General features: G+C 43.3%; 1 protein-coding gene across 2 annotated transcripts in view; it reads right to left on the bottom strand.

Moving 5' to 3' along the window:
• The window catches only part of MDGA2 (MAM domain containing glycosylphosphatidylinositol anchor 2), a 580,635-nt gene that overhangs the window by 267,449 nt on the left and 285,707 nt on the right, over positions 1 to 27,479 (bottom strand). For both annotated transcript variants that reach the window (XM_083166414.1, XM_083166413.1), the window contains exon 3: positions 1,263 to 1,437. In XM_083166414.1, coding sequence (XP_083022540.1) covers positions 1,263 to 1,437 — 175 coding nt within the window. The remainder of the gene's footprint in view (positions 1 to 1,262; positions 1,438 to 27,479) is intronic.

Genomic DNA, 27,479 nt, shown 5'->3' with positions numbered 1-27,479 from the left:
CGGACATAAATGCTGTTTTATTACACTGACAGTATACAGCTGCAGCTTGGCAGTATTTCTCAGAAATAATATTCCCTTTTCAGTCCATAACAGCACATGCCATTGTATTGCGTTAAATAATAAACACGAATGAAAAATTAACATTTTATAGGATAAAACATAGTGAACCGACAAAGAGCATACGCGGAGTAATGAAAGTAATATTGTCCTTTTGTCATCTCCACAAAGAGGGAGGAGCCAGGTTGTGAGCAGAACCAATCATCACGATGCAACCATTGCATTAGGTGGATGCAGTTGCAGCCAGTGGTGTAACTAGATATTTGTAGGCCCCATAGCAAAGTTTGTAAGGGCCCCTATGTAGGGCCGCCATCAGGGGGGATGTTGTGGGTACAGCTGTCTCGGGCCAGGCCTCTCTGACAAAAAAGGAAGGGTCCGGCCCACTCCTTCTGCCCACCGCATCACCCCCGACTGCCTCAGCTGGGATCATTCAGCGCACTGAGCCCAGGCAGCACAGTGGAAGGGGAAGCACTCTGCTCCCCCCCAATAGTCGGGCGGTAAGCGAGTGGGGGGTTGGCGTTTAGTGAGTGGAGGGAGGGGGGCTTGGACTAGAAATCAATCCCGGGCCCTACTATTTCTAGTGGCAGCCCAGCCCGATGTACCATCCAATAGTGAACAATGTATATAACACATGTGACTTTGACAGGTAAGGTGGGCGCTTTCTACTCGGGGCCCCATAGCAGCTGCACTCCCTGCACCTACACTATTATATACAGCTGATGCGACTTGAGTACTGGGCTGGGCCAGTATTGCGGATTGTTGAGTACCGCAGGAAGCCATTAACTGAGATCGCCAGCTGCATTTTGAGTTTGGCACTCCACAGACCGCATACATAACAGCAGTTAAACATAGTCCAGGGTTTCATTGCAGTCAGGAATCAACTGCAGCTAAGTTGGTTAGTAGCACCTGTTTAAGAATGTTGTTGGTAGACAGGCACAGGGCTCCTGATGCTGGATAAGCCGGCCAGGTGATAGACTGGGGTATGTGGTTACATTAGGACTTTTTTGTGTTAACCGGTATTGTTTGCCAGAAAATGGAATGTGATGCTGTAACCTGTTAAACGCTTAACAGCTGGAGAAGAAATAAACTGTTTCAATTTTCCCTGGTCTACGTGACCCTTGTCACATATTATACAGTAGATATATATTGTATAAGAAAACCAGTAATAAAAGGTTTAGCAGAGAACATTTGGATTGGGTACTCACAGTATACATCCACTCGTATAGACTTTATTGCAGGAGAGCCCAGACCATTTTCTGCTTTACAATAGTATCGTCCTCCTTGGTGTCTCTGGATATTTGTAATCCTCAGGGTTTCGTTGAAGACACTGGAGTCTTGGAATCTATCAGATGCACTCCCTGCTGTTTTGGTCCACCTGATCTGAGCAAGCATCAGAAAATACTGTTAGTGGAACTCTCTACGTAACAAAGAAGATCTGTTCTAGCACTATGTAGTTGATATGAGTTAAAGAATAAATTCACCTAAATCCTTAAACACAAATGTATACTTAATAACAATATAAGTACCCTTTATCAATTAACCTGGCAGTCATTTTTCTTAGATGCCCTTCTACAAAATAATATCTCCTTTTCAAAAACCCACTGGACAGCTCACCATTATGGCTGCCGATGACACTCAGATATATTGTACAGTCATGTAAAGGTGGAATGAGGTGAGGAAGTCTAGGATTTTACAGTGCACAAGGCAGACAGCGGTCAGAGGGATGCGCCAAGCCTAGTACAGTTGCCGCGCATCGGGATCGAATTTGGTCGCTTTCCATTCGATTTTGCTTATATAAACAAAATATAATAGAAAAATAGACCACATCGAACCGTGTGTACCGGGCATTAGAACTTGTTAGTATACTATCGTGTGAATTGATGTTTGTATTATTCTAGTATTTGTTGGCTAATGCTGATGATTATTCTAAATAAGCCAACCAAGCTATGTCCCGTTCCAGCCCACAAGGCATCCCAGGCACAAGCCAAAGGCCTGTTATCGTCAGGGCAATTACACCAGCAGCCTGTGCAGAAATGGCTAATGACTGGATGTGCTTTTCCCGCTATCCTTCTCATTACAGCTTAAATCACTGTGTGGACATCTCATTACAGGAAGAAATCTATGTTCAATAATGGTATTAAAAGGCTTGTGCCAACTTGTATTCTAATGATATTAAAAACCAACATTAGGCTTTTAATATCAAAGACGGTCTAAAGATTAAACGTCAGACACCAATAAACACTGCCGTGCCTGGGGCCTAATAGAGTGTTGATCTAGCGCGATCGGACTTTGGTTCAGTTGTACTCATTGTTCTGCAAATGAAAAAAAAAGTAAATTACACAATAATGTAGAACTCCTGAACATTCCAAACACATTTACATAAAGTACCTTTTTTATAGAACAATGCATTTGCTTATTCTACGATATGTAATGGATTGGAAATGGAATTGCTATTACCATACATTATATGCTGAATATTAATAACACAAAGGAGAGTGTGATTTGTTTCAGTATGCTATTTACTATACTCTGCATTATGGGTCATTTATCAAATGCTCGTTTCATCTCATTGGAGACACTACTTAATCCGGTGTTTTTTTTATTGAGCCAATTGATCAAAAAGTAAAAAAAAAAATCTGCATGATGTATTGATTCTATCCGATCACATAATAGAACATGATTTAGCTCACGTCAGGAAATATCCCTCTTTGATTAATATACCCACTGGTACTATACAAGCCTTCTGCATGTTCCCCGTTGAATCCGCGGAGATGAGAAATAATAAAATGCAGCAGAGTCCGGCAAATTGTGAATTCGCATTTCAGGCTCGACGGAGTCGTTTTATTTCTATGAATGAAAATTAGACTTTCCGTGGCAAATCAATTGCCTTTTCTCGTACATAATATGAGAAAAAAATGCATTTTTTTTTCAAGAGGCACAATACATTTAAAGGTAAACAATCAGATTCCAGCTGCCATGTTCTACAAAGTAAGATATAAATGAGTGCTGGAATCTAATTGGACGCGAAAGGAAAAAAGTTCCACCTTTGCTTTTATGACCTGGTTTCACAGATGCAAATTCGCAGGGAATTATCGAATGACTGCACATGAGTACGAATCATAGTATGCATGCGCAAGGCCATTTGGTGATGAAATGATGCTACAGATGGAGCAGGCTCCATCTTTGCAGGGGCTGGCGATTCTATCGCCAGCCTCCGCCAGCGGCCGGCGATTCTATTGCCAGCCTCCGCCAGCGGCCGGCGATTCTATCGCCAGCCCCAGCCAGCGGCCGGCGCACACCCCATGGCTATGGAGCTGGCTCCACCGCCCGCCACCTCCTCCGGTGCCCCTCGCCGACACACCATCCCCCCTATCCCTGCTCGTCTCTCTGAAGAGGAGACGGGCAGGATGCCGGCGCAGCGCCATCCTGAAACTTGGATGCGCGTGCGTGTGAGACACACGCACGTCCCAGTCAGATGGAGCCGGCGATCGCCAGCGGAGACATGCTGGCGATCCCCGGCCAAGGATCAGAGGCGCTCCATCTGTACTTTCTTTACTCCTGGCCATAAGCAAGTTGATTGACAGAAAGCTGGGGCTTGGGGGTAGTAACTGGACGTTTTCTGGGTGTGTCAGAGAAAATGCAGGCGTGCTCAGGCGTTTGAAGGTAAGTCATGTGATGTCAGCTCTGCCCCCGATCAGCCTGTTTCTATCGTAGCCGCTGAGTAGGCCCTGGGCTACCCACAGACTGCACACAATGGAAAAAATATTCGATGGTGAGTGGCTTGCATACGGATTTGCTGCTAGTAGATGATCAGAGTGATTTTTGGAAGCCATTCAAAAGGCTTGCGCATCAATTTGCAGGCTTGCACAGGGCAGGATTTCACACTAGCTAGGTGACGATTACCAAATTAGCAGAGAACTGACTATGTCTGAATAACCCCCTATGGCCTTATTCAGAGGTGGACACAAATCAAATAGGTGGTTAATCTTCAATAGTCACAGATATGAGGATATATGTTGATGCCACAGGAGCCACCTTTTGTGAAAAGACACCCACCATCAGCTTCTCCGATATGCCACTTGCATCTGAAGATGCAGTATTGGTCACACCACTTGACCCTTGAGAAACCATAGGGTTACCAAGAACGTCATCAACAACTGAGATGCCAAGACCTGAAGAATTACATCCAATGATAAAGTCACTGGCTGTGACACATTGCAAAAACGGTTGTGATACACCCAGGGCCGGCGACAGGGGGGTCAAGGGGGACAAGTGTGACGGGCCCCAGTGATCTGAAGGGCCCCAGAGCTTCCATGCCCCAGCACAGCCGCCAACTGTACTAGATGGCCTGGCCCGGCCATCTACTGTGCAGCATCTGTGAGTGGCTGAGTCTGACTGACTCACTGTGTGCCACTGCCGTCTACTGTGTATGTGTGCCCTGCCACTCGGCACTCAGAGCCGTCTACTCTGTGTGTGTGCACAGCCTGGGGCCGCAGACGCACAGTTGTACCTGCCACTGGCATTGTGGCCTCAGTCTCTGGCTCCTGTACTTTTACTGCGCATGTGCGGATCGTCTGTACCGCGCTCTGCGAATGAACTTCCCTGCCTGCTCATAGTGCTCGGCGTTCTTTTGTGAAAGTGACAGGCCAGCAGCAGCCGGGAGCCAGCAGGAAGCTGCTGCTAGGAGCAAGGCCAGCATGACTGAGAACGAGAAAAGTCTGCACCTGAAAACAGGATCTGGAGTAGCGAAAGGTTAAATGAGGCTTATGCAGAAGAGGGTTGTGTGGATTTGGGATAAGGTGGGGGCCCCAGAAATATCATTGTACAGGGCCCCAAGATTTCTGTTGCCGGCCCTGGATACACCTGCATTTTAGATATCACTGCCTCTTACCTCTCCTTCTAGAGAGTCGCAGACTGTTAATCAAACTAAAGCTGCAGTGTGTGACAGCCGTCACTGGGTCATCTTGGCATATGCTAAGTACCGTCACGGAGCCATCTTGGCATATGCTAAGTACCGTCACGGGGCCATCATGGCATATGCTAAGTACATTAAAGACAAATGCCAATTAAAACAACAGAATTATGACTGCGTCCACCTCTATTATCAGGCTACAACTCCATAAAGGCAAACCTGACTGGTGTATATATATGTCACAGTCGTAATTGTTCAAACTCTACTTAAAAAAAAAACTAAGACTTATCTGTTCAAGTAACAAACCCCCAAAACACTGTTGTTTGCAGTTCATGCACTGTGCTTTAAAATAACGTAATCAGTGTGCATTTACTAGAGGCACTGTGAGTCAATATGGATCAGTCAATAGAAGAGTAGAAGAAGCAACCTAGTTCTAGTGCTGTGGCTGTTGATATTAATGATAGTACTTGATAATCTACTAAAGGTGGTCCAGGGTACACAAAGTTTAAGAAAAGGCATCTGATATCTACACAATATTTTGCAATTTTAAAGAAAATATCCCCTTCAAAAAGAAAGTTTACTGCTAAAAAAAATATACAACTATCAACATGTTATACACAACACGCAGTGTCAAGAAAAGGCTTTGACCATGACCTGTGTTTGTGAGTGGTGTTCCTGCTAGTGTTTCAAGCACTAGAAGAATGTCCTATTGTGGATAACAGGGCTAAACATAGTCAGGCCTCTTCTGCAATACATTATACCTCTGAGTCTAGTAGAGATGTCATATTTAAAACAGACAAATAAGTGCCTCCCAGAAAAGAACACTAATATAATGAAGGATAAACTGTGTTCACAAATCCCTTAGGAGAGTCTGGGTGTGCCCTTGTTAATTATGCACGAGTCTGAAATTTCTGACCCTGTAATTGTAGAGAAGACCCCTTCCACCAGTTCTGAACCTTCTGTAAATGGGCCGATCATATATTTATATATCAGATGCTAATGAGGATGTTGTTTGTTTTGAAGTAAGTCAGCCACCAGTGGCAACATTTCTTGTATGTGATTAAAAAAAAAAAAAAAAAGCTATTGTCACCTCTTTTGCATGGGATTATTTTGACCCCAAATTATGACATTTGTGAAGGCATCTGTACCATTAGTGAGGTTAGTAGGGATAGAGACGTTAACCATTTAGGCACCTCCACCTTATTACATTATTTGTAGCAAGTTCATGCAGTTATTTAGCAAAATGTAAATAAATACTGTAAAATGGTAATAAGCAGGACAGTATCAGCTTACAGCAGCTTGGACCAGCACATGCACTCTCCACCACCAACACCCTCATCATCAACCTCCTCATTATTGATCAGAGGTAGTCCTTCCAAAAAACTGGATTGTAGGGGCCCAAACAAACCAAACACTTCAGCGACAAATGTGAAGCGAAATGATGTGCCTGGTGATGAAGTGTTTGGTTTGTTAAACTGAGCATGTCTTCTATAACATAAAACATAAAGGTGGATGGGAGGGCCTAAGACAAATAACATCTTGCACCACTTGTGGACTAGACATAGGAGAAAAAAAATAGTGTTATTTCTCATACTCTCATATTCTCAGTCTCTCTGGTGCACCTCAAAAATGTACACAATTTGGTAGAAGGGAGGGGTAGTATGGCCAGCTGTTCACTATTCAAACCGTTTACTATTATTAATCAATTCATAAATCAATCAATCAATGATCAATCTTTTACTTGCCTTCTGCTACATACTCCACCCCCACCAGGCCCGAGCAATTAGTACCTGCCCCCCCTTCCCCCACCCCTCTTGGCTGCAGTGGTAGTGCCAACATAATAGATGCACATAAAAGTCTGCTGGGGTGTTCTCTATGGCCTAACTGGGGCATTAGCTACCCTAGGATAATTCAGTAGCTGCACAAGTCCGTATTTATACACTTTAGTCCTCCACAAATATTTTACCGTAACTCAACATGCTTAATTAAATGGCAAAGTCACTCTACTGACATATTCTACTACTGTATTATACAGTGGCTGAATAAAATTAGGCAAAATATTAAATGCAATTGAGATTTACATTTTATTTCAATCTTTCAAAATGCTTCTTGCCTTTTTCAAGGTCAGACCTATATTTGGGCACATAAGCCATGTGCTTAACAGAGCTTAAGGTACAAAGACACCTCCGTTATTGTAATTCTAATCACTTTATTATTTGACTATTTAGCAACACATGATATATTTAATTACATGCTACTTGATCAACCATTTAATATCTCATTTGTTTTAGAAATACATTACACTTCACTAGAGTCTGAAGCACATTTTTGGCAAAAAAAAAAATCTTTGCCACGTACAGTAGTATTTCATTGGTCTTATATAGACAGGAATAGAGCTATTACATTCAGTATAGGAAGATTGTGGTGCAATGTAGGTATTACATTCACATCAGACATTTAAAGGGCAGCCATACATGGGGGGGGGGGGGGGGTTATAGAATTAAGTTCACATTTTCGGGTTTTTAGTCATTCTTCGCCAATGCCATTTCCTTTTTTTTTTTTACTGCATTGGCGTAAAATGACCAAAAGCAGTTGAAACCGGACGCAATTAAAGCACAAACACGTGGATCAGCTAGTAATTCACCGATCCACGTGATTTTTGACCACGGCGGATTTTTCATACATAGTGCAGTTTATGTATTACATCAGACATACAGATGGAGCAGATCTCGATGGAGCTGCTCCTGGTGATAGAATCGCCATTTGCCGCTTCTTGCCAGCTAACAGAAGATGCGCATGCACCTGTTCCATCTGAGCCCTCCGCTGCCCACCGGCGGTCGCATGCACCGAACCGCAACTCCCCTGCAGCCCCCACCAGCTGCTCCCACTTCCTGCCCGTCTCCCAGAAATGGAGATGGGCAGGTAAGCCAATCCCCACCACCTTGCTGATGGGGATGCTCAAGCGTGTGAGACAATTGCGCGTCCCTGTCAGATGGAGCTCCCGGTCATGACATCTGGTGAACCTGCAGGATGGCTGACAGGCGCTCCATCTGTATACAAGGCCAGCCATACATAGTGCTGTGTATGTATTACATCATACAGTATACAGGGTCAGCTATACATAGTGCTGTGTATGTATTACATCATACAGTATACAGGGCCAGCCATACGTGTATGGTTTATAGGGTCGACAGAACTTAGGACGACAGTGGGTAGGTCGACCACTATAGGATGACAGTCACTAGGTTGACACATGAAATAGGTCAACATGCATTAGGTCAACATGGAAAATGTCGACATGAGTTTTTCATGTTTTCTTGTGTCTATGTCGACATAAGTTGTATAAGTGTACCGCCTCACTCGCCATGCTTGGGCACGGTGCTTCGCTTTGCTAGGCACACTATTAGATTCTCACTCTGTGCCCACTGGGGTAGTAAAGTATGAAAAACCACCTTTTTTAAATAAAAAAAACATGGAAAACTCACATTGAGCCTTTTAACGTTGACCTTTTCCATGTCTCACAGAGCAAACGCAAGATTAATACCTTCCAGGGAGCGCAGGCACTAGCACCTAGGCTAAACTGAGAACATTATTGCACTGGCACCTCCAGAGTCCCAGGATTCTCTTCTTATATCACCAGGCTTGCTTAGATTGGTCCGTGCGGTCAGCTGCAATAAGAACTGACAAGGATTGGTCAGAACTAGATCACATGACTGAAACAAGGTGACTGCCCAGAGCTCCGGAATTTGGCTGGGATCTGTATATTTTGTTTCCCCAGAATTGAGTTTATCATCCGGACATCACTCACGGATGAACCCAGCATCCCCCACCAGGACAACATAACCCACCAGCCTGCTAAGCAAGTAGCAATATCCGGACAGATGCTGTAAGCATTGGATCGTCCTTTTAGAATAGGGCCAGACTGTGACACTACAGATATGACAGGGGAAATCATGAACTGTCTTGAGGATCACTTTGACCATCCCTGGTTTAGACCATTGGGGAGGGAGTCAAAAAGATCAAACTTTATCAAACATATTTATCTCATATACAGTCAATTTAAAACTTTAATGGAAAGACATTGTTAAGGTTGCAGATTTTTTTATATTTGAGGTTGGATTTGTGGTGAAACTAGAAAATGTTTGTCATTTCTGGTCATGCGGGAGTCCTGGAGAATGAGCTCTTTCAAGCTGAACGTTTAGCAAATATAATATTGTTTACTGACAATTATGTGTATGGCATTTAAATTAGTAATTATTATTTCACTGCTCTCTAGCTTGCCATACTTGCTTGCCTAATTGCGTTCCGCGTAGTTTCACTTGCTTTTCCCGCCTGTCACTTTGCACCTCAATTGATTTTTGTAAGTAGATTTAGGGGCAATTTCCATGGTCATTCGTATCGGTACTCTACATTTGTGCTTGACCAACATTATTGTCGTCATAGGATCTAGAGCACTGTGAACGGAACTTGGCATAGAACCACAATTCTGAGCAAAATGTTCAAAACTATAAAGTTAATTGGGAACTGGCTGTGAATGTTTTCATGTTTCGTCCAGGGAAATTGGCCTTAAGTGTTCCCAGATCTGCCCAACCTCACCAAATAGTAGAATGAGCCAACTACCACTTTGCCAACACTATTAAGAGGATATAGCAATCCAATCCAAGGTATTCCACAGAACAACAGGGATAAATTGGAACTTGAATAAAATTGTGGGGTCTATGTACTAAGCCTTGGAGAGAGATAAAGTACCAGAGAGATAAAGTGCCAGCCAATCAGCTCCTAACTGCCACAGCACAGACTGTGTTTAAAAATGAAAGAAGCTGGTTGGCTTTATGTCTCTCTAAGGGCCAGATGTATCATGCTTCAAAAAGTGATAAACGGGAGAGTGATAAACAGCTAGCCAATTAGCTCCTATCTGTCATTTTTCAAACCCAGCGTGTAACATGGCATTTAGGAGCTGATTGGCTGCTTGCCTTCCGGGGCCTATCACCAGAACCCCTGTTTTTATCATTTTCAGTTACATGCCTAGTGCTCCCTTAACAATAACAATCTATGGGGGGTTTTCTAGTTCACTCGGAAAGTCATAATCACACTCTAATGGATAAAACCATGTGCACTGCAGGTGGGGCAGATGTAACATGTGCAGAGAGAGTTAGATTTGGGTGTTTTATTGTTTATGTGCAGGGTAAATACTGGCTGCTTTATTTTTACACTGCAATATAGATATCAGTTTGAAGTACACCCCCCACCCAAATCTAACTCTCTCTGCACATGTTACATCAGCCCCACCTGCAGTGCACATGGTTTTATCCATTAGAGAGTGATTCTGCCTTTCTGAGTGAACTAGAATAACCCCCTATGAGCCAAATTCAGTTGAGCAAAAAAAAAACAGGTAATTTCGTGTCTGGAATAAACCATGTTGCTATGCCAGGGGAGCAAATACATTTATATTGTTTCTGTGCAGGGTAAATACTGTCTGCTTTTGCATGTAGCCCACAGATGTTAGACAGATTTATTTTGACACTGCAATTGAGAATTCAGTTTGTACACTCCCCAACCAAATCTAACTCTCTCTGCACTACTTCAAATCTAACTCACTCTGCATCAGCCTCACCTGCAGTACAGTACAACATGGTTTTGCCCAACCCCCTGATTTTTTGCTTTGCTGACAAAGCTTAATCAAGCACAATAAAGCAAAATATATCCACTAGTTATCAAACAGAAAATTATTTAGTTACGTGTTTCCATCTGTGGGAAACATATCCTTTCCCACTGTATGAAATAAGAACAAGAAAATAACACACTGACTTCAACTAGAATCCGTGCTTTGATAACAATGTCATAGATCTTTGTGCAGCAGAGTTACACTGTTTTTGCTTTGATTTATCCACCCTACAGTGTTAAAAGTCACATATACCTGTGTCATACCTACTGGAACAAATACATTGAGTCAACGGTTCAATATTTGCAGTTGTTGACTTTATAATAAAACCACATTTCTGGAAGTTGGAGCACAACCAACTACAGATGGGGCCATTCTCTACCTTGTCGGCAGCGTGCCAAATTCCGGTATCTGGCGGAGGACGGGCCGGCGGACATGGACGCACAAGCATCTCTCACGCTCGTGTGTCCATTGCCGAGAATGGGGCGCAGGAGCGTCTCTGACGCACGAATAAACTGGCCGTCGGCTGGTGATAGCGCGGGTTGGTGGGTGGCGCGATGGGAGTGGCTTCATCTGTATGCTGCAGATACAATTAGTGTATTGTAGACAAAGGGGTTTAATTGACGAAGATGGAAGTTCTATTTCACATAGGATGTTGCTATGGGCAACCAATCAGAATCTACTTATTTAGCACCTTCTATGAGATATTGTATGTATTCCATATATCGATTTTAAATCTATTGGACTAGGACAGTAATTCCACATACTGAGCAATTCCAATAAGCCTTCTATACATCCATTGAACCTCTCTCCTTAAAGTTCTTGGTGATCTGATAAATGGTTGATGTGCAATCTTACTAGCAAAAATATCCTTGTCTGTGAAGCCCTTTTTGTGCAAAGCAATAATGACTGATCATGTTACCTTGCAGGTAACCATAGTTAACAAAGAACAATGATTTCAAGCCCCACCCTCCTTTTAAAGTTTCCATTCTGTTATTCTAACTCAGTAACCATTACAGAGTGATCTCCAGTCTTGTCACCATTAACACTCTTACCTATGTTAAGGAGAGAATCACTGATATGATGTCAGCTGGTCATTTTGTGGCAGGGTTGAAATGCAGTTGAAATGTTGTTTTTGGGATTAAGTTCATTGTCGTGGCAAAGACATGTAACTGTTGACCTAATGTATCTAGACTTTTTTGTCAAAGTTGACCTAGTGCATGTAAATTTAGAGTCAAACTTTCTAAAAACAAACAATAGAAAACTCTTTATGTAGAGCTGGTAATGTATCTCCTGGATTAGCTATTATTAAAAACTAAGGGGGGGGGGGGGGGTATTCAATCACCGGCGACCATCTCCCCACGGGGGAGATGGCCGCCAGGCCCTATTCAACGCTGTCTTCCCCGACAGCATTGAGCAGGGTATCTCGGAAGAACGAGCCCGACTTCACAAGCTGTTGGGCTTGTTCTGCTGAGAACGGGCGGGAAGTGATGAGCTACCGGCTGCCACTCGCCTCTTCACGGCAGCAACTCGCGGTCACGTTCCCTTCTCGTCCCACTGCATTGAACATTGGACATTGAATCCTGCCTGCATGTTCTCGGTCGTGCTGACCGAGAACGGGACAGGGTCATGGCGGTCCAGCAAGCTCGACCGCCTTGACCTCTAGATTGAATACCCCCATAAACATCATCAAATAATGTAAATTAGTGTTCAATTCTTTCTTTTCACATTTAACCCAGCTTCTGCAAGGGGGCTCAACTTCTAATACAAAAATAAATGGAGTGGGTATTGGCCACTCCCACACAGCACTCGGTTGTGTATCAAGTAAATCTATAATAAGGTGTCAAAAAGTATAAACATTTGGGATGCGTGACCACTTTGCCGAGGCCTGAAGAGGCCCCAAAACCTACACAAGACCCCAAGTGCCACAGTATGATCTCAGTATAGACAAATACCCTTCACAGAAGACACCAGGGCAACCTAAGCACGGTTAGTAGAGTGGCGGATCTATGATATAATATATATACACACACAGTATATATATTTTCCTGCAGATAACGCTGGCTACTAATTTAAGCATGAGTCAAGTTGAGTTTTGTCAGTTGCTCAGTGAACATTGGTAAAATCTCTCAGTGAGCTGAATAATGTCACACTAAATCATTTTCAATTTTCATAACAAGAACTCAGTTAATAATGAAACAGCTGCCTCATTCTGGGCAAACCCCCGAAAACTCAATTTATTTGAAAGCATTAGAAGTTAATAGGGATTATACACTTTAACTCTATTATTCAGGTAGACGTACATTGTTAATTCAAATGTTGTGTATGCGGAGCCAGCTGTGAATGTGGATTTCATATTATTAGCATATTTTAGATATTGCATGTGTTATAATTTATGTGGCTCACAAAGCCAAAACATCACTTTCTAAATACATTTAATTGAACAATTTAAAACACTCTTAATGATATAATTAACACAAGCAAAGCTTCTTTCTAATCTCTAGAACATACACGACTCCTTGTAGACTTTATTAGGCATGTTTTGCCCATTTAGAACATGGCCGTTGTATATACAGTACAGTATGGATGACTTTTGGGTAGGTTGGTGACACTCATACCATGTGTTTTCCCATGAAGTTACTGTGTTCTGTGCCATCACATACACTCAGTGGTCCTCATTCATACGGTACTGTAAATGGGTCTCCTGACCATGTATGGTTCTCCAGTGCACGTCAAGGTGAATGCTCACTGCTTGCTCTCTGGAGATCATCACAGTGTATTGGAAGGTAAAAACATTTCAAGGTCTAGCTGCATAAATTTATGAACCCTTTTTCGATGTCAACCAGGTCCCTGTTGACCATTAGTTGTTGACCTAGACATTGTCTATCATCTATTCTGTAACCAATGCAATCTCCATCAGTCATTATGAAGATGTTACTACTGCTGGTAGACAGGGCCGCCGACAGGGGGGTGCCCTGGGTACAACTGTCCCGGGCCCCGGCCTCTGGAGGGGCCCGGGCATCGGCCAACAGCGGTGCCAAACCTCCCCCCCGGGCACCTGCACACCGCCTCCCCCTTCCGGCGCCGGTGACCCCAGCCAGGCACGCACATTGCAGCCTGCAGAGCACCAAACCTAGGACACAGAGGGGCTCGGCGCTCTGCAGGCTGCACAGCACTGTGCAGTGTGCGCACTGACATTCTGGAGTCTGGACCTGACCGGTGGAGGGAGGCTGAAGGAGCGATGCTGCGTGATGGTAAGTGATGGGGTAGGGGGAGGCGGGGTGGCGCGCGGACGGGGGGGGAGGTGCGGACGGTAATGTATGGCGCTGTGCCTCTGGGGGCCCGGACTGTAGGTCAGTTCCGGGACCCAACAATTCTAGTGGTAGCTTGTAACATTTGTTGATTCTGCAGTATGGTATGTCTACTGTGTTTGGTTTTAGAAATCTACATACAGTATGTTTGCTAAAGCTGGCCATACATCTACAGATTGATTGTCAGATTGGGCTGGTTGGAACAAAAACTTGGTAATAGGTGAGAGTAAATGACAGTTGACCATTTGCTTTGAAATGCTGGAAAACTGCCAAAAACTGTCACTTATCCATTACCAGGGTTTTGTTCCAACCAGCCCAATCTGACAATCGATCTGTAGATGTATGGCCACCTTAAGGCTGGTATCCCATTAGCAGTGGTAATCTGCTGCTAACAGGTCTGTTGTTGGCTATACAATTAGGCCCTTATTCTGGTTGACTCGCAAGGCTGCAAATTTCACAGCCTTGCAAGTCAACCAAATGCCGCCCACAGCCCGTACGGCCACCTGTAGCCGACCATTGAATGATTTCTACAGCGCTCATAGACCTGTCACCTCTCTGGTGTCTTAGGTCAGTGGGCGCCCTGTGCGAAAAGCAGCTGTCAGCTGCCCCCCCCCGCGCACATGCGTCATAGGCGAATTTCCATGTTCCGTCCAACGTTTTCATGGGAACGCCCATGAATCGATGGGCGTTACCATGGGCGTGACCACTCACCATTGCCCCCCCGCACCCACAGTGCTGTGTGCGAGCGGCCGGCAAATAATCACTCCTCCCTCCTGTTGACTGAGCTTTGCACCTTACTCGCCTTGGACCAGCTTCCATCTCAACTTTCACCCCCAGTCCATGTGGCAATTCTGGATATAATCAATTGGGAAACCACCACCTGTTCATTCCTGGGAGATCAACCAAGAGGAAAGACATATTCCCAAAGTGGATCACAATACACAAGCTACCTCACCCAGTCAGGTTTACGGACACCCTCCAATTCCAGCGTACATTATATTGTATTTTATACCTATTGCATTGCCTAAGCATGAGTTATATTTTTTTGTTTTGTTATTTTTATTCTGATATTAATTAATACATTTACTTTTACCTTTGCAATACCCAATTGATCAAATGAATGACTTAATTAATTATTATTAATTCATTTTATGCTTAGCTCCAAGTGCCATTGTTTTTTCCCTATATGCTATTTTTGTTGAGGAGTGACCTCCCTCTGAGTATGAGCTGCTGGTTAAAACAAACCACCTAGTGGCGCCCACTGATTTTCACCCTACGGTGGTTACCCCCTTCGCTCGCACCAAGCGGCTGTACATGCGCATAACGGTTTACACCAATGCGCTGTCGCGCACCATAGCTCTCCTGTGCGCAGGGGAACGAATGGACCAGAATAAGTTCCTTAGTCCTGATATGAGACACTTATCGCTGGATTATGCCTCAGGCACCCGAAGCATAATACATGATAAGCAGCCCTTGGGGCCCGCAAGGAGTTTGTCCCGGATCCCCGGTGTTTTATCGTATGATATTGAGACATTTTTCTCATGGAAAATGGGCGATAATTGGACAGCCTGATAATGACCATCGGCCAGGTTTTTTATCCCCCAAGAAAATAGTTAATGGGGCTAACTGGATACCACCTTAAGGACACTGCCAATTCTTTGATATAGGCAGTATGGGGGTGATTCTGATTCTCGCTAAGCAGCAAAAAATTTTAGCGAGCCTACTAATGCCGCCCGCTGAGCGTGCGAATTCACCCCCCCCCCACGCCATGCTCCGAACATCCCCGCCGCTTTGCGAATGGATGTTTTAAATATACATCCATTCGCAGGGAAGCTTACAGGACCGAAATCATTCAATGGTAGCTGACCATCGAATGATTTTTACATTGAACGCAAGTCCGTCTTGACTGAACTTGACTTTCAGTGCCTGGTTCCGAGACATCAGCCGCCCGCTCCCAGAAGGCAGGTACCTGTTTGCGTTTGCCCGCTGTTTCCTGGGCATATCCACCTCTTTTATGGGTACGTTCAGGAAATGCTTCCTCCAACTCCATCCCCCCCCCCCCCCCCCCCTTTGCGAATGCCCCGGCGACTATGCAAGTCACCGAAGGCGCCTTCCCAGAGGCTCTGCATATGAACATGTGCAGTGCGATAACATCAGTCCCGGTTGCAAATTCGCCGGGGACCGAAGCAACCTCAATGAGTTCCGACTGTATGTGTGAGCCGATTTCTCCTTCGATTGTATAACATAAGTTACTTATTTATTTAGTTTTGCTCAAAAATGTATCTACATTGATATTGCAGTAAGCAAGGAACCTTTAAAACCTAGTTCCAATATGTACAGAACATTCTTTTCTGCTTTACTCACTGGGATACAGCCAAACCGAGACTTGAATTTATAGCCCTTGGTATAAAACCCCCATCTGTGGCTGAGAGGTGTTTAATCAAACTTGGTGGCAAACAGCGATAGAAGCTTTGAACAGAGGCCAGATGTACATTCAGGTTCGTTCAGCGCATTATAGTTCCACAGTGCTCAGATTTGATTTTATATTGGACAAATACATATTAGGTCCGTTAGAATGAGGTGCAATATATATATTTTTTTTTCATGTAGTGATATGTAGTCAGGGGCGGATTTACTATGAAACTACTGAAGCGTAAGCTTCAGGGCCACAAATCCCGAACTGGCCCTGAAGCAATTTTCTTTTTAATGAGTGAATTTTTCATCAAAATGGCTGGAGTTTTTTTTTTAAGTGTGTGTTATTAAAATAAGGTCGTTTTAGTGATGGATTCATCGCTTAACTCGCTTGTGCATTTTAACACCAAAAATCTGATTTTCAACTCTTGAAAATGTCGACGTACAGTAGTCACGTATTGATACTAACATTGCTTTCTGTAATATGGGGTTTCTTGCTTCAAACTATATATTTGCAATTGATGCAATATAGTCAAAAAGCAATTTGTAGGATAAACCCGTCCCTAACAACCAGATGTACCAAGCTTCAAAAGTGATAAAATGGAGAGTGATACACAGCCAGCCAATCAGCTCCTACCTGCCATGTTACAGGCTGTGTTTGAAAAATAACAGGTAGGAGCTGATTGGCTGGTTGTTTATCACTCTCCATTTTATCACTTTTGAATCTTGATACATCTCGCCCTAAGAACCTTAGTATGTTCTTGATGTATTAAATGCAGCAGAGGCTCCTACTTTATTGGTAGACCGTTCAGGGGAAGTCTGAGGAAAAATTACATCACAGAAAGGGTAGTGGACAAGTGGAATAAACTCCCATCAGAGGTGGTAGAGGCTAAGACAGTAGATCATTTTAAACATGCATGGGATAGACATACAGATATCCTTACAAAGCAATAAGGCTCAAATAGGGTTTGAGATAACAATATGGTTAAAAAAGGAGCAGACTAGATGGGCTGAATGGTTCTATGGAGGTAATTCAGTATCGCTCGCTAAGCAGTGGTTGTTCGCTGCTACAAGCAGTCCTATGTTTCTAAGTTGCCCTATTGTGAAAGGGCCTTTACAGCAGTTCAAGCTTCAGGGTCACACAAAGTATAAGTATATATGGTGCAGCCGTACTCTTTCAATGTGATAGATACTTCTATATTTACGCATCAGTGTAACCTTGGCATTTCACCGACTAGATTCTAGGAAATTACATTTTTTCCTTTATTTGCCAGATATTTGAAATCAGAAAAAAAGGTTCATGTTTCTGCTGCAGTCTTTATATTAGACACCCACATCCTCTTTCATTACCCTGCAAGAGAGCACAGTACACAGATCTTGTTCTGTATATCTAGCTTGACATTGACCTTTTATGCAAGGAAGAGGAAATAATGCAAGATTACATTTTTTCTAGTATCCAGGCAACAAAAAATTACCTGTTTTTTTTTTCTAATTGCATAGCAATGAACATTCCACTGCACAACACAACTAATCTCTCTCTCTCTCCCTCTCTCTGCAATTACTTCTTTTACAGGGTAAGTACATTAAGACCTAAGCTAAGATTTACTGTAGTAAACATGTTGAGTATGACACAACAAAGGCTGTCCAGGGTCATCCCTACATTTACCAATGTAAACCAAAATAACCCTGCACTAAGGACATACTTGCCTACTTTTGACTAGTTTCAGGGAGATTATCATTGGCAGTAGAATTTTGCACAGGGGGTGTGTCATGCTCCACCCAAAGGGTGTGGCTAGTTCCATATATGGGCGTATATGTGCTTAAATGCTTGTTGTGAGATATTTGAAGATAACATTAGTAACTATATACTTTGGGAAATGTTGCAAGTAATGATAATAATATTGATAATAATAATTATTTGTTTCCAATTATTTTTACTTTCTTCTCTTTCAGCACAACATATGTGATAAGAAATGTGAGGCTATGCATTAAATTCCAACCACCTAATTGTCTATATCTATGATTTCCTTTTTTGCCCCAAAAGGTATAAGGTGGGTTAGGAGAAATCAGGGAGATTTCTAGACAGGGAGAGAGGGAGATTGCTCCTATTTCAGGGAGTCTCCTGCAAAATTTAGGAGAGTAGGCAACTATGACTAACAATTTAGCTGCAAGTAAGCCACTGTTATTGTGAAAGGAAGAGTCTCAATATGGGTGACATAACGCAACTACAGTAGCCAGTGTATGGTCAAGAGAAGCCAGGGAAACCGGAATGCACTCTTCCGGCTGCCATCACGGTTCCGTCTCTCCCGGCGCCAGCTCCTGCTGCTATAATGAAAAGTGACTCTTAGAAAATGGCTGCCCCATACTGCAGACAGTTTTTAAGAATGCTAGAGGAGGCCGACACCTCCTCTAGTATCCTCAAAAACTGTCTTCAGTATGGGGGCAGCCATTTTCTATGTGTCAGTTTTCATTATAGCAGCAAGAGCCGGCGCCGGGAGAGACGGAACCGTGATGGCAGGCCAGGTACCGGCAGACAGAAGCGGGTAACTATAGCCCCGCAGACCCCCGACGCCCACACTTTCTCTGCGCCTCCCTGCCACCGCGGGAGCTGCGGAGCTATAGTTACGCCACTGCCTACGCTCACCGCCCACAAGTTCCATGGAGTCTCATGACTGATTGACTGCTAATCACAGCATGTATGGCAAAAGAAAACATTCTCCAATCTTGGACTATGAAATATCACAGAGGGAGAACAGTAAATGTGATTGGCTGATTAGGACATCTGTCCCAGTATATGAGGTCATAATTTAATGCTCACCAGATCTTTCAGAGTTGTCTACAATTAAATAAAATTAAAACATGTAGCGGGTGATCATATATTTTGAATTTGCAATTGCAAGGGAGTAGGCGCCCCTATTTTCTCCTATTTGTGTATAGTGTGACTATTAAATCCTCTGGACGTGGAATTTTACATGGACCCTTTCACAGGATATGTCCCAGTTTTTTCCAAACCGGAAAGATATTATACAAATGTTGATGTCCTTTTGGTGGTAAGCTGGTGAATAAGGTGTGACCACTCACGATTCTTAGGATGGATCTTGCATCTTTATTGTTTGGCAGATTCTGAAGTCCTATGGAATGGTAGCAGCTGCATGGTAGCAGCTGCAGTGGACTTGTTCATTGGTCACTGTGGGTCCGTACTGGGTTTAAGGTCCAGAATGGAAGTCCATATATATTTGTAGTCCACACTAAAAAAGCGGAGAGTAGGGGTGCCTGGCGCCTTTCGCTGGGGGTTTCCCAGCTTTTTCAAAGGATATTTAAAAAGGATATTGCATCCGATATTTTTTAGTGTGTGTCATACAGTACTTACCCACTTATTCTTTCTCCTATCTGGGAGAAGCCAGAAGAGAAGACTTTTAGAGGGACTTCGGGATTAAAGAAAATGCATATTTTTTGCCTCTCCCCGAAGAGCCAACCAATGCATGAATTTGGATGGTGGGGGCAGACGCTACGGGGAAGTGTGTGTGTGTGTGTGGGGGGGGTGTTCAGGGGAATCCTGGCCACCCTTCCGGGAGAGAGGCCTAATATTTGGGAGCCTCCCTGTCATTCTGGGTGGGTAGACAAATATTGTGTGTGTGTGTGTGTGTTTATGGGGGGGCTTGGATTGCACCCTTATTTTAAATATAGATGTACTAAGCCTTGAAAAGTGTTAAAGTGGAGCGTGATAAACTACCAGAGCTGCTTCTATAGCATCCACCGAGTAAGTCCTGGGCTACGCCAGAGGCGCTTTAGACCTCATGGGGCCCTAGGCAAGATACCGGTTTAGGGCCCTCCTCCCTCCAACAATCCATAGCACTATATTTTTGCTGCTGATTGCAGGTGGCATCGATAGAGGACCTTGGCATGAGCACAGTCTACCAATAAATGCTCAGCTGCAGGTCCATCAGCATTGCGTACATATCTGGGTACTTATGTATTATCTGGGCGCCCGATTTTTTGATCGGGTCGGAAAAATCGGGTCGATCGCATCACATCGCATGCGATTTGGTTGCATGCGATGCGATAAACTCGATTTTTCCGAAAAAATCATGTCCATCGCATCTGATTGTATGCCTTAAGTTAAGGCATACAATCAAAAAACCGGGCGCCCAGATACTACATAAGTACCTATATCTGAATCAGGCTCTAGATCTTTTGGAAATAGGCTGACTGCCCACATACTGTACAGTGGATGAGACCATTTTGTGTGTCCAAATATTTTTTTATCCCATCAAAGAACATCAAAGGGACTCTGGGAGATCAATGAATTTATGGGGAAAGGGGAAGTGGGAAGATCAGTCGCACAGGATTATCAAAGCACTGTTATTTAATTTACCCTCAGTATGTTTATACATAGGTTGGTTAACCGTAAATAGGGAGGGTGTGCTACCACTGGACACAGGTTTGACAATTTTAACGATAGAGGAAAAAGTATGTCTCTGTGTGGTGCACAGATTATCAAGGAAGTAAAATGTAACTTTTATTAGATATGTTTTAAAAGATTGTTGCGAAATATAGACAGACAGTGATACATAAAGGCACAAACAGTGTTAGTTTGAAAAGAATAAAAATCCTCACTCAGGCCCTTATTCTGATCTAAGCGGTAACGGTCGCATGCGGCCGTTCCGCCGATGTTTTCGCTCTGCGCATGTGCAGAGGGCACTCTGCGCATGTGCAGGCGAAATCGCCGCACAATTTTTTTTAACGCCGCAAAGGGGGTGGATAGGGGCGTGAGGGGCTACTTAGCCTCATTTCCCTATGCATACGCCCCGCGTTTCATGGGCGTTCCCATGCAAACGCGGGGCGTACGCATGGTAATGAGGCTGTGACGCATGTGTTGGGGGCGGGCATCTGACATCGCCGGATGTCAGCTGCCCGCCCCCATACATGCTTTCACACGGACAAGTGTCCGTGAGGTCTATGGGTGCGGGAGCTGGTGGAGCGTGCGGCCCTGCCTTCGATGGTCGGTGACCATCGAATGCAGGGGGCTGCTCCAAGATGGTGGAGGCGTAGCCCCCGCCATTTTCATGCGGACCGCCACGTGTCCGCGTACGGACGGCCGTGGCGATCCGTATGGAAGGTGGGGATTCGCCTGCACGGTCGGAGCCGCATATGCGGCTCCGGCCGTTCCAAGCAGAATAAGGGCCTCAGTGTGATCCAACTCAATATCCTCCTTAGAATTGGTTAGATTCTGTGTATTAGCAATACTTGTTTATTGTTCATATCTCATCATTAATTTCACACCAACCCACACCAACATTTATTGTTAGGCGACTCAACGCACACAAAAAAAAAAAAATATTGTGAAATTAATGATGAGATATGAACAATAAACAAGTATTGCTAATACACAGAATCTAACCAATTCTAAGGAGGATATTGAGTTGGATCACACTGAGTGAGGATTTTTATCCTTTTTAAACTAACACTGTTTGTGCCTTTATGTATCACTATCTGTCTATATTTCGCAACAATTTTTTAAAACATATCTAATAAAAGTTACATTTTACTTCCTTGATAATCTGTGCACCACACAGAGACATACTTTTTCCTCTATCTTTAAAAAAGAGACTCTGGGAGTGCAGGCCGGTCCATTCGATGTCATGACGTAGTCTCAAAATGCTCCTCTGGGAACATTTGGGTGGCCAGGACACACACTTCTTACACTATTTCCTACAGCTGCGTTCCCATAACAAGCACATAAGACGGTATCTCCATGAATCCGACGCCACTGAATAGCATCTAATCTATCTGTTGCATTTTACCATCCGCGTCCTTCTCTCTGCACTCGTTAATTAAATGAGAGTTGATTAATTTGTTTCCTATACATTATAGAAGAGGCAGATGAATTCTGGGCAGTGAAATCTTTCTTTAGAGTAATATACAGTACTGTAGAATATGAGTAATTTAAATGTTACCATGACCTACATATACTGTGTACCCATACGTCTAGAGACCCTAAAGAACTGAACCAGGGTCGTCAAACCCTTACATGAAATAGCCCTAGCAACGCATCTTCCGAAAGGGGAACACTGCAGCATACTAATAATGACGACAAATGTATTGATTGGTTATATTGCTGTCAACGCTGACAGGTAATACTTAATAATAATAATATTAATAATAAAACTGTATTCGGAGCAGAATATAAAATAGCGATGAGCACAATCTTTATCACTGTTGCACTATTGACCTCCACATTTACTTGTGTTACTGTGGCATCACCCAGCCTTTCCCCAATTATACCACACAGCAGAATACATTGACTGTTGTCCCAGCTTTATTCATAAATTCAGTTTAATAAAAAAAGTAGCTTACCAGCAGAATTTTTCACCTCTGCAAAACCGTTGTAAAAACAGCGCCTGCATGTATTTAGGTTTATGGCTTATTGAATACTGATTATGCATTGCACTTCCACAGCTAGCTATCTGCGGTTTAGCATTGACCATTTAATATTGATTGTTTTAAAAGGTCAGTGCAGGTTAACCAATCACAGCTCCGCTATTTTAATACAGTACGCGATTGGTCAGTAGTTAAGCTTGCATTTCGCATTACACTATTTTGAATGATTTTGCACAGAGCTGAGGGGTATCCGGATGTTAGCATTGTTAGGTCAACAGTGTCTAGATCAGGGGTGGGGAACCTTTTTTGTGTCAAGGGCCGTTTGTATGGGGAAAAAATCCTTCGGGGGCCATATGTAAAAATGTATCTTACAAATTGTCCTGCTGCAGCCGTCCCACGCTCCTGCGGCTGCCGCTGAATAGGTCTGACAGTCTCCGGCTGCTGTTGATGAAGAGGAATCTCCCGAGAACTACCGACCTCTCGCGAGAATTCCCCTGTACTTGACTCCCGGCAAAGCCACCGGGCGGGTTGGCGGGCCACTCAGACCGGCTACGGGGGCCACATAAGGCCCCCGGGCCTGAGCTTCCCCACCCCTGGTCTAGATAGACAGTCAATCGGTCAACACCAAGAGGTGGACAAGTACAAGGTCAACATTTACAAAGGTGGAGGGACATGTGCAAGATCAACGCGACAATGGTGGACACATGAAAATGTCAACATGAATTTTTCATGTTTTTTATACTTTACCTTCAACGTGGACTCCAATTGGGCAGAATCATGGCGAGTGGGGCGAGTGCAGAAGGTGGTATCCGAATGATTAATCTACACCGACTAGATAGTTAATTGGTAGACACCATATGGATGGCATGCATTATCTTGACAGGGTCAAGAGGTCAACAGTGTTAAAAGGTAAAAGGTAGATTAGTGTCAAATGCTTAGAGTCAAAATGTTGACAAGTTCAAAAGGTGAACATGACAAGTTTCTTGATTTGGACTCTTACTGAGGAACCTCAACCAAAGAAGGTGCTTGGGGCACAGGCAGTTTTGGTGTAAAACTTCTTGTCATCTTAGGCAAGACTTCAATCTACTGCCAGCCCAACACTGCCACCATTTCTCACTTTCCAGCCCCTCAAGTGAAAGTGTAGATGTGGCGTCTTAGAATTTCCACAGCCGCCACCTGCATTAAGAACAACAAGTATGGTCTTCCTCATAGACATTCTTAGTATAGTGCTACAAGGTCTTTATTTCAATTACTATTTTCTGATTCTCTATATCGAAAAATAAACAAAACCTTTGTTTATTTTGAAAAAACTTGGCTTTTGTCCCTTTTACAATAATCATTACAATCATACATATATTACACGCTCACTTGGACAAATTTGAAGATAACATGGGTGCCTATTTGGAAGATCAGCATTTTCATCAAGATCTGATGGACTTTGAAGGTCATTATCAGGGGTAATACACTGCAAGCTCATTTACCTGAAACCTGTGACAGCTGCCCCTTTAATACTAATTCAGGTGCTGTGTTTGGGATTTTCTCACCTTTAAAAGCCACAAGGTACTTGGCAGTTGAGCTTTAACCCAAGAAAAACCACATGTTCATTCTAGCTATGATGTGTAAGCAGGTGCCAGGTTCCTAAGAAAACCAGTTGCTAGTGTAGGACTTGCAGTGAAATGGATCAATTCATGAACTAAAACCCCATTATTTATTTATTAATTATTTGAATGTTAAAGTGAGTTAGTTTGTTATAGTGAGTGCTGGGCCCCCTGTATTTGTATTTACTAGAGTGTGTGGTCACAGGCCACCACACCCCACCCTGGGAAGTGTGGGTGCTGTTTGCACCCCATTCGTAGGAATGGCGAGTGTGTTGGTACTTCTGTATCTATCAAACTATATATATATATATATATATATATATATATATATACAGATTGTTGATGCCTGGCACTCCACTGTCGAATATGCTTTGTTTTGCACCCGGTGCCTTCCAAATGTGCTTTTCAGCTCTGGATGTATAGAGGGGTATATAGCAGGCGGCACTCTCGGTTTTCGTGATAAAGCAAATATCCTTTATTGGTCCGACATGTTTCGGGCGTCTGCCCGTCCTCAGGGATCAATATCAAATCACACAGTGATACATTTTATACACACACATCTCAAAAGAACCCGCCCCCAACATCTTTACATTACCTGGCGTCCGTCTCACCTGCGATTTCCCGCGCAGGTCCCCGTCTCCCTGATTCCTACCCAGCGTTGCCATTGCCATGACGTCATTAGGGTGTTCGCCTCTCAGCGTCCACTACCTTTCCTGTCATGCGGCGTTGTTCTCCGCTGGTTTAGGACTTCCGGGATCCAAGCCTCGCTTTGGTCCACGCAGTGTACGGTTGCCTAGGCAATTGTGCTATCTGAAAATCACAACGAATATATATTAAAAATTTATATAAAACAGTGCAACTTTAAGAGGCCTTTTATTTGGCCATATTAAGAGGTTCCTAGAACCATAAAAATGTGAACATATATAGAAAAATATATAAAAATAAGATACATTGTAATCTTATTACAATACATAGTATGTGATTAGACGCTGGATCAGCTATAATGCATGTTCTGTATTTTACATTTAATTATTATTAAATCTTATATTATATATATTTTTAAAAAAATACTTTATTATTATTAATATCATGCATTATTTTACATCCATCCTTTTTGTCAGCTACAGCCTCCTTAGGGTATATTTTTATATGAAATTTTGCATCCCATGTTGTTCATTCAGGCCTCTCGGAGCCAGAGTGTCCAGAATATATATCCATCTGGCTTCTGCTTGCAACAATAGTCTGCCCCTATTGCCCCCTCTGACATTTTGGGGTATGTGATCGATAATTTTAGATCTCATACTAGCAATGCTATGTTTTTTCTGTATGCAGTGTCTCGCCACTGGTTGATCGCTGGTTCCTGTGTTTAATGCGTGCCTGATAGAGGAGCGGTGGTTGGCCATACGTTCTTTAAATTGGCATTCTGTCTTGCCCACGTAGTACATTCCACATGGGCAAGACAGAATATATACCACATATTTTGTTGAACATGTCACAGAGTGTTTTATGGGAATTTTACGCCCCGTGTGTGGATGGCTCACAAAGTCACCTGTCATCATGGAGCTGCAGGTAGTGCAACCAATGCATCTATGGCAGCCTTTGGGGCGTGACATAAAATGCACTGGAGCAACTGCTTTGGTTAATTTGGTGATATCGGTTTTAACCAACATGTCCGCCAAATTGCGTCCCCTCCTATAGGCTGGCATAATTTTTTTATTCTTTAAACTTTTCAGATCAGCGTCTGTTGACACAATAGGCCACAATGATTTGACCCGTTTAGTGGTACTTTCACTGTTGGCTGCATATTGTGTTACCCATGGTATTTTATCTTCTAATGAGCTATTTTTGATTTTTGGTGTTAGCAAATCTGCTCTAGATTGTTTTATTACCTTATTTTTTATGGCAATTAACTCTTCTCTACTGTACCCCCTTTCTTCAAATTTTAATTGCATCTGGTCCAGATCTTCCTTTGCCTTTTCCTCATTGCTGGTGATTCTTCTCACCCTTAGCATCTGAGAATATGGGAGACCATGCCGCAAGGCCCTGGGATGACAACTCTCTTGTCTCAGCAGGGTGTTGTGATCTGTCTCTTTTACATAGATAGATGTTACAATTTGATTATTCTCAATCTTGATCTTTACATCCAAAAAGTTTGCTTCTTTACTGCTCATATTGTATGTTAATTTGGCAGGACTAGGACTAGCATTATGGGTTTCTAGTATGGTTTTAAGTTCTAATTCACTGCCTGTCCAAAAAATTAGCAAATCATCTATGTAGCGAAGGTATAATAATACCTTCGCTACATGTGGTGCTTGAAAGATCAGATTTTGATCTACTGTATTCATGTACGCATTGGCGTAGGATGGGGCCACATTGGATCCCATCGCCACGCCAAGGCGCTGGCGGTACATTTTGCCATTGAAATAAAAATAATTTCTATGTAATACAAGTGACATGAGTTCAAGGAAGAAAGAGCATTCTGGTCCCTTAAATGCCACATTATCTCTAATGAGGGATTCCACTGCATGCATCCCCTCCTCATGTGGAATGCATGTGTACAATCCCACAACATCTGCACTACACATTATTACATTATCAGGTACATTTCCTAAATCCTTCAGTTTAGTCAACAGCATGTTGGTATCCTTTAAATATGACTGTATCGACTGTATACATGGGTTAAGGTATGCATCTAGGTACGTTGATACCACCTGGAACAGAGACCCCCTGGCAGAGATGATAGGTCTACCAGGGGGTTTCTCCAGGCGTTTGTGCACCTTGGGTAATGTGTAGTACAATGGTATGACAGGAAAGTCAGTAGTCAGAGCTTTGCCGAGCTCTTCAGATATGACACCATTATTGATAGCTCTCATAATTACCATATCCAGTTCCTTCTTATAGGCGGTAGTTGGATCTGTTAGCAAATGTTCGTAAATGTCCATATCGTTAAGTTGTCTGTAACATTCAGCCATATAGTCCGAAAGGTCCTGTACCACAACTGATCCCCCCTTAAAACCGAGAGTGCCGCCTGCTATATACCCCTCTATACATCCAGAGCTGAAAAGCACATTTGGAAGGCACCGGGTGCAAAACAAAGCATATTCGACAGTGGAGTGCCAGGCATCAACAATCTGCATAAAAGGTAC

Source organism: Crinia signifera, chromosome 12 (assembly GCF_055691185.1).
Source record: "Crinia signifera chromosome 12, ASM5569118v1, whole genome shotgun sequence".
Taxonomy (NCBI): Eukaryota; Metazoa; Chordata; class Amphibia; order Anura; family Myobatrachidae; genus Crinia; species Crinia signifera.
This window is presented reverse-complemented; position numbering and strand designations above follow the sequence as displayed.